The sequence below is a fragment of the Chenopodium quinoa genome, unplaced genomic scaffold, assembly GCF_001683475.1.
Source record: "Chenopodium quinoa cultivar QQ74 unplaced genomic scaffold, ASM168347v1, whole genome shotgun sequence".
In the NCBI taxonomy this organism is placed as follows: Eukaryota; Viridiplantae; Streptophyta; class Magnoliopsida; order Caryophyllales; family Amaranthaceae; genus Chenopodium; species Chenopodium quinoa.
In genome coordinates, this window is record NW_018744704.1 from 2,327,629 (window position 1) to 2,341,530 (window position 13,902).

General features: G+C 44.3%; 1 protein-coding gene across 1 annotated transcript; it reads right to left on the reverse strand.

Annotated features, from left to right (window-relative positions):
• Nucleotides 1–6,152: 6,152 nt before the first annotated feature.
• LOC110702853 (protein-methionine sulfoxide oxidase mical3a-like) lies at nt 6,153–8,733 on the reverse strand. Its single transcript, XM_021880597.1, has 3 exons — nt 8,387–8,733; nt 6,966–7,110; nt 6,153–6,356 (listed from the first exon to the last, which is right to left on the reverse strand). Exons 1-3 carry the CDS (start codon nt 8,731–8,733, stop codon nt 6,153–6,155), a joined length of 696 nt encoding a protein of 231 aa, XP_021736289.1.
• Between the last annotated feature and the right edge of the window lie 5,169 nt (nt 8,734–13,902).

The window sequence follows — 13,902 nt, forward strand, 5'->3', positions numbered from 1 at the left end:
TGAAGGTCATGAGTTCGTTCCTTGTGATGGGAGCAGACCCATCAGTCGGCTGTTGCCGAACAGGCGGTGCGCCTGCTGGCTCGCTTCCTGTTTGAAGATGCTCCCGTTCCCTCCTGTCGGTATGACGGGTACGTCGGGCCCTTAGGGTCCCGTCTGAAGCTATATGAGCTTCAACTTCAAATTCACTTTCGGTATCATGGTCCGACTGAACTTGAGGGTCGTCTAGGGGACGCCTCTCTTCAGGAGTCGGTACAGACTTGGATGCCATCTTAGAAGTACTCTCCCCACAGACGGCGCCAAATGTTTCGGGGTTTTCTGATGTCCTGCGGGAGAGTTACAATTCCGAGACTGGAACCGGACGCCTGCACCTGCAAAATAACGGAGACTCCTGGGAGCTCCGCCTCCAACGGTCAAGTTAGTACCTGATTAAGGAGTAATTAATGCGGAAATGAAAGTGATTTGGTCTCTCTAGGTGAGAGTGTTTAATGTAGGTAATCTGCTTTGTTAGCGAGATCAGCCGGTTATTACTGTGTGTAATTAATGTGTTTTTTCCGTAATGTTTTTGTTCTCTCCCTTAATGAGGATTAAGGGAGGTATTTATAACCTTGGAAAACGTGCCCATCCTAGGTTTAGGTAAACCTAGGGCCGATTGGGCTTCCCTCGGAAGTTGGGCCTGGGTGGCCGGTTTCTCCATTAGGCATGGAGTATGCCACATGTCTTGACATAACAGGTCCAAGGTGGACGAATAAGCGCGTGCCACGTGGGAAGCCCTGACTGTTCCAACTGGGGGACACTTGGCAGGACCTGATTGGTCCACGTGGCGCATTCCGATTGGTGGGAGCAAAATCCCCTAATCATATACAATTGCAGGCGACTTCGCTGGAGGCGGCCCTACCATCCGGGGTAATAAAGACTATGTCAGGCGGCTCGATGTTAACTCAGTTGACGAGGGATAGGCGTCTAAGGACTCCTTCCCCGAAGTCGTTATTACTGAGGATGACAAAGGCAAAATGAGGAGGCCGCATGATGACCCTATAGTCATCGAATGCTCATTGACAATGGGAGTTATTCTGACCTCATCAGCCACAAGTACTTGGCCAAGCTCAGGTACAAGCCCGAGAGTGTGCACCCGGTCTCTCATCCCTTAGTGGGATTTGGGGGAGGTGTTGTACATCCAGTAGGTCGAATAGACTTACCCATTCGTCTAGGCGAAAAAGGGGAAGGACGCCACATGGTGGTCCAGTTCTTAGTTGTTGAAGAGCTAACGGCCTATAACATGATTTTGGGGCGTCCTACCTTGAACGAATCCAAGGCTGTTATCATTCCTTCTCTTATGCTTCTCAAGTTTGAGAGGGGTGATGGAACAGTCGGCTCCCTACGGGGAGACCAAAAGATGGCAAGGGAGTGTTACCTCTGTGATTTCAAACCCACCGTGGTCGTATCCAGCTCTAGTGGAGAAACTACTGACCTTAATCAAGTTAAGGAAGCCGCGCCTGCTGCTACAACAGCTGGCAGAGAAAGGCTAGCTAAATGGTAACCGAGAAAAAAGACAGGCAATATAAATCACTGACCGGTCAAAGGCCGGATGAACTCTGTCCCCAGCCGGTGGTGAACACATGAGCATCGTCTTAGATGACTCTCGTCCTGATCGCACTGTTAAGGTTAGGACGACTGCTTTTGCTGAAATCGGTATAGAATTGCACCACTGTTAAAAGAATTCAAAGACATCTTTGCCTTTGAAATGAACGAGATGCCAGGAATCAGCCCGGATCTAGCCATCCACAAGCTTGCTGTGGATCCCAAAAAGAAGCCGGTAAGGCAAAAGAAGAGGAACCATGGTGAGGAAAGAAGCCAAGCGGCAACCGCCGAGGTGAAAAAATTGTTAGATGCTGGGTTCATTCGGCAATGCTATTTCCCTGATTGGGTTGCCAATGTTGTGCTTGTAAAGAAGCCGTATGGAACCTGGCGCATGTGTGTTGACTACACAAACTTGAACAAGGCATGTCCGAAGGATAGCTATCCTCTCCCAAAGATCGACAGTCTGGTCGACTCTACAGCCGGCCATGCCTTGATGAGCTTCATGGACGCCTATTTAGGCTTTCACCAAATACCCTTGTGGAAGAAAGATCAAGAAAAGACGACATTCGTCACTGATCAGGGGTTATTCTGCTATACCGTGATGCCGTTTGGTTTGAAGAATGCGCTTGCTACCTTCCAGAGAATGATTAATACAATCTTCATTAATCAAATTGGAAGGAATGTGGAGGCATACATTGGTGATATGATAGTCAAATCCAAACTTCAGACGGACCATCTTACGGATCTCCGAGAAACATTCGCCACACTCAGGAGGCACCAGGTCATGCTCAATCCCAAGAAGTGTGTTTTTGGTGTTGAGTCTGGGAAGTTCCTCGGATTTCTGATTGATCAAAGGGGGATAGAGGCCAACCTGGAAAAAATACAGGCAGTCATAAACATACAGTCGCCCCGCACTGTAAAGGAAGTTAAAAAATTAACAGGTTGTCTGGCGGCATTTGGGAGATTCCTCAGTCGGTTAGGCGACAAGTGCCTCTATTTCTTCCAAGAAATCAAGAAGAAGACTATGTTTGAATGGGGGACAGATGCAGAGGTGGCCTTCCAAAAGTTAAAGCAACACTTGCACTCTTTGCCTAGGCTTGTCAGCCCTTTGTCAAAGGAAGTTTTATACATGTACTTGGCTATCTCTGATCATGCTCTCAGTGCCGTTCTCCTTGCTGAAAGAGATGGCTGCCAGCTCCCGGCCTATTTCATCAGCCATGTCTTGAAGAATGCTGAGTTACGGTACCCCATGGTTGAAAAATTTGGCCTGGCCTTTTTCATGGCAGTTAAGAAGCCGAAACCTTACTTCTTTGCACATCCGGTCGTGGTCTACACTGACCAACCAATCAAGCGGTCGCTGACAACCATGGAATCATCCGGCCGAATGATTAAATGGGCAATTGAAATGCAAAGCCTAGAAATTACTTTTGATCCAAGGAAAGCAATGAAGGGGCAGGCACTTGCTGACTTCATTCTAGAAATGACTAGGCCGGCTGATCTAGAAAATCCTGTCCAAGTCTGGAAGGGTATATGTAGACGGGAGCTCCACAATGAACGGTTGTGGTGCAGGCGTCATATGTTAGTCTCCTGAGGGAGACAAGTATGAGTATGCACTACGTTTCAAGTTCCAAGCTTCGAACAATGAGGCAGAATACGAAGCCCTTCTAGCCGGAATCCGCATGTGTAAGGCGGCTGGGGCAAAGAAAGTGGATACCTGTTCAGATTCACAATTGATTGTTAGCCAATGCCATGGTGATTATGAAGCCACACATCCGGCTATGATCAAGTATCTAAAGGCGGTCAAAGAAGAGGCTGGGACACTTGAAGAATTCCACCTGAGTCAAGTGCCTAGGTCCGAGAATAACCAGGCGGATGTCCTCTCCAAATTGGCATCATCCGCCTCTTGTGACACACCAAGGTCTGTTTTCTAGGAAGTGATGGAAAAAAGGAGCATTGAGGAGGAACCCATTAGAGTCCTTGATCGAAGCTCAACCTGGATAGATGGCATCCGAGCATACTTAACAGACGGCACCTTGCCGGATACTTACCCAGAGATGATCATAATGAAAAAGCGTGCATCCAACTTTGAAATTCATAATGGGGAACTTTTCAAGAAGGGCTATCTTCAACCTCTTTTGAAGTGTGTTACCCCTGAAAAAGGGCCAAGAGGTCCTTGAAGACTTGCATTCAGGGTTCTGTGCCTCCCACATAGGCGGTAGGAACCTAGTAAAGAGAGCCAGGCGGCAAGGCTACTTTTGGCCTACCCTAAAAGCATACGCCATGGAGATGGTAAAAAAAATGTGACAAGTGTCAAAGGTTTGGCAAGCTCATCCATCGTCCGGCCACTGACCTGACGATAATCCATAGCCCAATACCATTCGCTAAATGGGGCATGGTCATTCTGGGTCCGTATACGCCTGCTTCAGGCAGTTGAAGGTACATTTTGGTTGCTGTCGACTACTTCACCAAATGGGTAGAGGCGGAGGCAGTCAAAGGCATTAAAACAAAAGATGTTATCTCCTTCATTTGGAGAAATGTCATCACCCGGTATGGGGTACCCATGTCTATGGTCTTTGACAATGGTCCTCAATTTGAGACGCGTGCTCTTAAGAACTGGATGGGAGACCAAGGGATCTCTCACTGTTTTACATTAGTCGGCCGCCCCCAAGTAAACGGCCAGGTTGAAGCCTTCAACAAGTTAATCTCTGATGACATCAAAAAGAAAATTGAAAGAGCTGGCGGCCTATGGGCTGACGAGCTACCGCATGTTCTGTGGGTCATCAGGACGACTGAATAAGGGGCGACTCGTGAAACCCCATTTCTCATGGTTTATGGTGCAGAGAATGTTTTGCCTATTGAGCACTATGAGCCGACTCTTCAAGTCATGCTTTATGACGAAGAGGCTAACTGGGAGGCCATGCGGCTAGCATTGGATTCACTTCCAGAACGCAAGGGCAATGCAGCCTTGCGCCATGAGATGTACCGTCTGAGAATGACGACAACTTACAATAAAAAAGTGCACAAGCGCCCCTTGAAAGTAGGGGACTTTGTGTTACGAAAAATGGAAGCAGTCGGTAGGGCCAATGAACAAGGAAAACTGACTCCTAACTGGGATGGCCCCTACCGAATCTATGAAGAAGTTAGAGGCGACACCTACCGCCTGGAAACACCAAACGGCAGGCAGCTAGCTAGAACATGGAACATAGACAACTTGAAAAAGTACTACTTCTGAGATTTGTAAATTATTTGTATATGTAAGCGTATCAATAAAATTTGCAATTTATTTTTCAGTTTTTTGCAAGTCTCCTTAGTGGGGCAAGCCACTTGTACAATACACAGTCGGGCTTATTTCATTTAATCACTCTCATTTGAGTAAAAATGTTCAAGTCTAGACAACTTAGCAAACTGTTCTTTTCTGAACAACCTGATGAGACCACAGGCCGGATGATCAACCTAACGCCCATGGCCGGATAATCCTTACAAAATTAAACTAATACATTTGTCCCAAACAAGAAGACGTCCGGCGACATCCATCCGAATGAATTCGTCACAGAGAGCATCTCCCATTTGGGTGGCACATTGCTCTATAAACCTTAAACAAACGACCCTACCGAATGTCTCCAGACAGCCTCGTAGTCGTTTGACATGAGACGAAGATAAACGTAGCACTTTACTACGAACACGCGGTAGACAGTTAAAATCTAAGTCAGAAACCGCCTATTATGCTTGGAACAATACGGTCGGCATAATTTGAGTAAATAGCTAAGCAAACCTTGGCGAATAAAGAGGTATCATGCGGCCAAAGCCGCCTGTTTCTTCTACTCACTCAAATAAAAGTGGTAGTTTGATTAACCCAAGGGGTTAACTCATAGTCAAACTAGCAACCTTGGAATGAAACCTAAACGGTGCGAACCAAACCGCCTGTTTTTTTGGCAAACAGGGGTAAACTCGACCACTATTCTTGCTAGGGTTGGATAAATTGCTAAAGTAACCGCTTGTAAACCAACCGGCGTAGTTACGGCAGTTGGACATCTCGTTTGACGCCTGTTTATGTGAAGGCACCTTAACAGACGGCCAGATAACACCCAAGAAAAAACTAAGTAGAAACTTAGTATATTGCGGTTTACTATAAGGCTGAGAGCAGTTATACTAGGTTTTCGCTTGTGCAATGGCCGACTGACTGCCTGGTTTGGGGAAATCACCATAGTGATTGATTGACCTAGATTTAGTAATACTCAAAAGTATAAAAAAAATTCCAAGTCAACCAAATCACCTTCGAAAACCAGGCGTTAGTCGTCTAGAGGCAAGAACAGTCGATATATATATAAATCATTCATCAAAACAAGAAGCAAGCTACATACACTTAGAAAAATTCATGAAAAGCAATAGCAAAAATTGAAAATTTGGAGAAACCGGCAAAAACGGCCGAAAGATTAATATAAACAGTCGGCCAGGAGACCGACAGAAATGTTGAAAATTGAAATTGTCAAAAAACCCGGACCCCTTGGTCGGGTAACAATACAAAACAAGCAGCACACAGGCAGAAGAAAGTTGACATATAAGATTACGGGAGTTCAAGCAGTTGGAGGACGTTTAGTGTCACCAGCCGCTTCCTTTGGATCCTCAACCGGCGGCTGTCCTTTCTCGGCATCTGTCTCCTGCTGCGGCTGTTCTTCTTCAGCATCCGCCTCCTCCTCCTCCTTGTCATCCTCTTCTTGGTCCGACTCCCCGGAAGTGGAGTCAGACGCCTCATCCTCCGCATCTTCCTCGCCATCTGCCTGCTCCATGATCTTCTTGTTGAATTGAACAGTATAGACGGCGAATTGGCTCTCCCATTTTCATAGCCGGACTCTGGGAAGAGGGCCGCCCAGGTGATCATCATGATGGCGCTGCAGTCGTCCATCATGTCCTAAACAATGGCCATCTTCTCCTCGCCAACTTTCTCATTAAGCTTTTGGGTGAGCTGAGCCTCTTGATTCTGCAGGCGGCCCTTAAGTTTATTTACCTGCTTGCAGAGTCACTCGGCTTCCTTATCCGCCTCCTTGAGAGGCGCCAGATCAGCTTTGAGGTCCATTACAGACTTCTCTAGCTCCAAGATCTTCTGCCTGCCCGCCTCTAAGTCCTTCTTGACCTACAAAGTGGCGGACGCCTGGTAATACAGTATGTCAGTGGTCAAAATCTCGTTTTGAGCTATCTGGAACATAGCTTTATTAGAATCAAAGGCCGCCATGGCCTTCGCAGCTTTTACCTTTTTGTTCTTTTTGGTGTTGGATTTGCGGAGACCATACACTCACAGCATAAACTGCACTCGGCCAAAATACAGACGTTAGTTACAGGCGGCTAGGAATTTAAATATGCAACAAGTCAAGAAATTCCACCAAGTATACCTTAGCAAGAAGAGCCAGGATGGTTTCTAAGTCAAGGGTGCCAACTCCCTTTACAGCTTCCCTCTCCTCGAAGGGGATATCCCTTAGCATGGACTTGGCGAGTTGAACCAGGTCCGACTCTTGAGGGGCATCTGCAAAGTAGACCCTGATTAATATGCCGCATAAAAACAGAAAGCAGGCCGACTGATTTTAGAGGAGCCGGCTGCTTGATGAAACTTGGGAGATTTGAACTAATTATACCTCTCGCCGCCTCCTTCTATCTCAAAGGCCGGCTGCTCCCGGGGGCAGCTGCAGTTCTTCCCCCGCTTTGGGGAGTCCTTCCTTGCCGTTCGGCCGCATGTCTTCTGGCGTTGCCAGGAGTCGACACATCCCCAGTCGTCTGTTTCCTGACCTTGGGATCCGGCTGGGTAGAAGAGGAAGGTCTGACTAAGTCGCTTTGCAACACAACATTGAGTCAGAAACAGGCGACAGATATAAAAAGAAATTGTGCTATGTTAAAGTAGCTCACCTTAGGCGCCTGTTTGGCGGGCGACTCCTTAGTGGACCGCTTGCCCAGAATGGCCGTGCGATATTGGGCGGCTACTTTCTTGGAGGTCGAGATTTTTTCCATAGCTTTATCTGCAAAAGATGAATCAAATGGTTAGGCACTAAATCAGCCAAGTCTTTCAAGACACTGTAATAGGCGGTCCACTACCTCTCGGCATCTCCTCGCCAAGGTCGCAGACGGCTAGATATGTCCCATCGTATAACCAACTATACTTTGGGATGTAATTTGAGGGATGAACTCCCTCACCCCAATCTCGGGGTTCGCTGGTCTAGGATCTCTTCTTTTGCTCTTTGAGGAACAGGCGAGAGATCAGATCCGCCTGTCAGGTAAGGTGGATCCTTGTTCCACCTATTGAATTTCTTGTTCTTGACCTTGTCAAAGTGGGAGACTATGTAGAGGTGTTCCTTCAATCCTTCTACTTGTTCTCCTTCCCCGTGGTCATCATGGAGCCCTTGTGGCTAGTCAGCTGGAACCAACCGGTCCCGCTTGTTTTTGGGGTCCGACTAAGATAGTTCATGTGAGCGAATGCTTCAAAGTTAGGCTCCACTTCATGCATCTCATAATCGCCAACATAGCCTAAAATATTGAACCACGAGTTTGGGGCCAGTTGCCAGACTCCCAGCTGGTACCCGTCTAAAATCCTCTCTACAGCCGGATGCAGAGGAAATCTCAAGCCAGCCTTAATGGCGCTTCATAGCAGCCAAAACACTCGTCCAGGTAGCTGGCCGCCTCTGGCCAGACTACGGTATCCTCGGCATTCGGCACTGTAAGAATATAACCATGACCCATTACGTGGTCAGCCCTAAAGCTACCAATCTTTTTAGACATGGCCCTCCGCCTGCCTTTGGGAACGTGGCAATAGTAAGGGGCATACATGTCTCTTTGGGTTGCAGTCGGCTCTTTCCAGCCTTCTCTTTTTTCTACTGAATGACTTTCTCTTGCCGCATGCAGCCGAGAATGCTTCACCTCAGAGTTGTTAGAGTACCGACTGGAGGTGCTGGGCTCAAAGTCATTGCTCGAGCTCTCGGGCAAAGCAGCAGCCTGCCCAGATAGATCAATGATAGGAGGGTCATTCTGCACCTCCTCCCCTGATTCTGCCAAGATGGAATCACTCAGGGTGCTTGGGGCGCTTGGTGGCACGTCCGAGATCTCGCTAATAGGAGCATAAAATGAGGAGTCATCTAAATTTGTTATCCTGGCCGTTCTCTTTGTTGTGGCCATGGTGTCCTACACAGACACATAGACAGTCGGACTTGCGGCAGTTCGCAAAGGGTGGTCCATTATGGGGCAATTGACACTCCTAGTTCTAGATTCAGCCGTCCCCGGTGACCGGTTGATCACTAACCTAGGTCATGCCGTGTACTTTTGGGCTACCATTTTCGAAAAAAGAAAAAAAACCAGAGAAAGTGCAAAAAAAAAAAAACAGGCGGTTACCTTAAGGTAAAGAAGTTTGAAAACTCTTGAACAATCGGGCGGCTGAAGGAGCAGGCGATCTGAGATCTGGCGGCAGTCAGCCAAATTGTCAGAGCTTATGTCCAAAGTTCTGTCTGAAAAAGTTTCTAGAATGTCCAAATGATTTAAACACCCCCTATTTATAAGGAGGAAATTTCAAGGGTTTTAAAAAAAAAAAAAAGAAACGGTAAAAACCGTTAGCCAATCAGAGCGTGACATCTGTCACAGGCGCCACGTTGCAAGCCACGTCACCCCTGTGAGGGGCAAATGATTAGGGGATTTTTCCCTCGCCACGTGGACCACTCAGGCTCTTCCACGTGACATCCATGTGGACCAACCAGAGTCCGGCACGTACCACCTCACGAGAGGTCCAAGGTGGACCAATTAGGCCACGACACGTGGCAGATAGGTAGCCAATCAGGACACTGGCCTCCAACGACCCAAAATTCCTAGGCAAAGCCCAGTCCGTCCTAGGTTTACTGAAACCTAGTACTGAGCACGTTTTCCAACACCCTATACAATGGAAAAGTTCCCCCTCGAGGACACACAATTAATTTACATTAACTCACAATCAGAGAAAGTCAGACATTTGACACCTCGAACTTAGCAATTACACATTACAGATTCTCTCTTGGAATCCGAGAGGGACATTACTTTCCGCACTTTACTCCTCAAACACGTTCTAACTTGATCGTCGGAGGCACATGAATCTCCGTTGTTTTGCAGGTACAGGCGTCCAGAAACCAGTCCTGAAATTGTAACTCTCCCGCAAGACATCAAAAAACCCCGAAACAAGTACTATCAAATTTCAAACCAGAACCGTTTAACTGCCCGAATCCAAACGACACGATAAAAAACCAATTTTTTGAAATAAAAAACAGACCCAAACCGTAATTTAGTAAACCCAAAATAAAACCGATTCGAATAATGTTAATTCGCAGAAGAACTGAACCCGTTAACGAACCGAACCAGTTATAAACCGAACTAAAATAAAACTGAACCTAAAAAGAACCGAACCATTTCTAACCCAAAACCGTTTGAACCAAGATAAACCGTTTACACCGAATCGTTAACAAACTGCAACCCGTCTGCACCGAACCGTTTACTATCCGGACCGTTTACAACCCGAATCGAATATAAACTGCTCAAGTATAAACCGAAATCGAATTGAACCGATAACTATTTAAACCGAACTGAAACCGACTCGTAAGACACTTAAACTGATTTCAAACCGAACCGAAATCGAACTTTCAAACCGTTTTAACAGTACTACACATGACACATAAATTGTTATAGGAACATGTGTTGAAGAAAAGTAATAATAACAAAAGAATAAAATAATATTGAATTTTTAAAAATATAACATGACCTTTTGGGTCACTTTTAAGAAACTACAAATACAAAAACCAATTAAAAAATTAGAAAAAGTATATATATATTTTTTTTCGTAATTTTATCTCTCTATCATATCTATTGATTTTGTTTAAGAACCTAACAAAATTTAGAAATTCGAAAAAGTGGTTGATAATACAGAATTTTTTATTTATAAAAAAACACAAATTAAAAGTTGCTGGTGAAGAAAAACATAAAAGTAGCGCACAAGTAAAAAGAAAAGCGTAAGTATAATTAAATTGTAATTTTCGTACAATTTAAATACGTTTTACAAACTTTTGAATATAATAATTGGAGAATAGTTAGTGGTGGGATGTGTCACATGGATTGTAATGTTGTATGTGGTGGTTAAAATAAATTTTTCATTAGGTGACATGACAATTATTCATGGTTACTAATGTGAAATTTTGATGGTGTAACAGCTCGAGCTAAGTTTCATATCCAAGGCGCACTTGAATACCTATAACTAAATATCAACTTTTAACGGTTTAGTTATGGATATAAGAAAATAGTTTTGTAAGTTACTTTAAAAAAGCTTAAAACTCTACACGTTGCTTCAATAATCTCATGGTTTATATTCAACTAGTTTTTATATGCATACAATACGTGCGTCAAACAATGCAATAATTAATGATAAAGATAATTCGAATAAATTAAAATATCAAAAAATTGTAGAAAAAATACAATTTAAAATATACAAATACAACTTTATGAAGTTCAACAAATATAAAGATTTAAATGCAAATTCTAACCTACAATAAAATACTATACATATAAATTTATGAGATAAAATTATATTGAAATTCAACTAAACAACAACTCAACATAAAATTAATCATAATCAACCATCTATAACTCCACTATAAATTTACGCAAATAAATCCAAGTATTATTCGAAAACATTAACCAACAATTGCCCTCATATTAAAAAACAATCCGCAAATTCAAAAGGGTACTATAAAAAATAATCAAAAAATTAAAATTGAATCACATATTAACCTATGAATCACCTAACCGAATGTATCGGTAATAAAATCGAATCCATCACCAATGCGCAAACCAAGGGAAAAGAGAGTGATTGAGGGAGAGCATGAAGCAAATCAGAAGGAGGGGTCGAGCAACAAGTGAAAGCAAGATCATAGAAAGATGATCTTTGAAAATTTGCAAATGATTGGAGAAGAAGCTGACCCCAAGTACCCTGTTCCTTCTCCTATCAATATTCTCTTCTTATTCATATTCGATGAATAGGTTGGTTTTCTGAACGGTGGACCATACGAAAAAAAGGAAGCAAGGTTGACACTAATCTGATAATGATGGCGGGGATGGTTGATGCTGTTTGTCGGCGATCAAAAAGTTGTTTTTTTCCGATTAACGTGATTAATATTGATAAAAATATTACAGAATTTTAGAGTAAAAGAAAGTTTGTTAGTGTGTGTTTTTACATCAAACAAATGAGTGAAATAAATGAATTTATAAATGATTTTAGAGGAACGGATTTGATTAGGTGAATTATTGATTAAATGAGTAGATTGATTAATGAAGGGAATTGAATAATGTTATCGTAATTAGGAAATTTGTGATTTGATTGAAATATGAAATTGATTTTAAAAATTAAATTATCAATTGAGGAAAGGAACGAAATTATATAATTCATGAAGTTATTTGATGTAATAGAAATTGATGGACTAGATCGTGGCATTGATTGAGTCAATTCTAGACATTTGATTGATAATTAATGATGTGATTGCTTTTTATTTCATTTTATTTTTTTTGAATAGTAAAAAATTCATTAATAGATAGGGGTACTGATGTAATTTTTAAGAGATACTAAAATCTCCTCTCTTGGCTTTTTTTTATTTATTTTTTTTATTTTTTTAAGGTGATTTGGGTAAAAATACCCATGTCACGTGGCCCAATCAAAATGGGACACGTTCACCCCATGACAGGTCCAATAAAGGCCGTTCACCAGTTAACACGTGGCACTCCACATCAACAAGGGAAAAAGACAACCTTTAGGGCCCAATTCCCTAGACTGCCAAAAAGCGGCGTAGCCCATCAGTCCTAGCTTTTTGTAACCTAGAACGAGGGGACAAATCCCCATGACCCTATAAATAGGGAGATCTACCCCCCTTAGGGCACACACTGAATGATTGTTGATTCAATCATTAGAAAACAATCAATTCCCTCACATCATAGAAAAACACTCGACCTCGGAATCCGAGAAGATCCCACTTCACATTCCGCACTTTTTTACATTCTCAGACACGTTCTAACTTGATCGTCGGAGGCGAAACTCCACCCAACCGGAGTCTACGTTGTTTTGTAAGTATAGGCGCCCGGAGGCCAATCTTGGTGACGTAAATCTCCCGAGGGACAAAAACTCTCGAAACATTTGGCGCCGTCTGTGGGGAGATTACCTCTAAGATGGCTTCATCACAACAGTCTGTACTACATCCTAATGAGAAACGGCCTACGACCGAAGCTGAGGTCTATTCGAACCATGTCAGTGATGACGACTTTGAAGTTGAAACGTATGTGGCCGCTGATGGGTCACTCAGAACCAGACGCACTTGTCCCAAGGAAAGGGGCGATGATTAAGCTGGTCCAAATAAGTCTTCCGGACAACCGTCGGGACACACCAGGCGGCAGAAGGCACAACCCTAGTCACTCGAGACGAACTCATGAAATTCATGACAAGTTTCAAGGGGGATATAAAGGACCGATCAATAAGAGGACGGTTGGCTCCAACAGGGGTCAGTCGGCCAAGAAGCCTTCTCTCTCTCTGAGAAGAACAAGCCAGTCAGGGACCGAGAGCCCACTCCGCATCCTAAATCAAAGGAGGGAAAGCGACCCTTGAATTACTTATCAAGATCCGATTCCTCGAGACAGGGAAGAGGAAGGCCATTCCGCATGTCCAGCCGGATGGCTCAAAGAAGACATACTATGATGCCCGGTCCCTAATCGAGCAGAAGAGAAACCAACAACTGTCTGAGTCGGCTTCAACTTCGAGTTACCCAAACAGCTTTCAAAATACCTCAATGAGGTTTTCTCGATCTGTACGAGAGTGTCAGTCAGGCGGCCTATCTGTCCACACTGGCCCTCAGATAATCCATTCGGCCCCGTATGTACCTCAGTAGCCATACATGCCGTATGGACAACCTTACATGCAACCGACCCTCTTTGGGGGTCAAGCGGCACAAAACGTCCAACCTTTGGACTGGCAGCTCCGTCTGCTAAATATTGGGGAACAACCTTCTACATTCTCAAAGGGAAATAATCGAGGCGGCACAGCCGGCCAAGGTTAAAAATGTTTTGGTGGGTACTTATGATGGTACCACCAACCCTAAAGACCACCTCATGGCCTACACCAACCTCATGTACTTGCAGGGGTTGGATGACGTCACCTGGTACCGATGCTTCCCGACTACATTGAAGGGCATCGCCCAACAATGGTTCGGCAATCTGCCGGCCGACTGCATCAATAGTTTCAAGACTCTTGCGTTCTTGTTTGCCTCTAACTTCTCTATGAATATCCCTGCAAGGAAA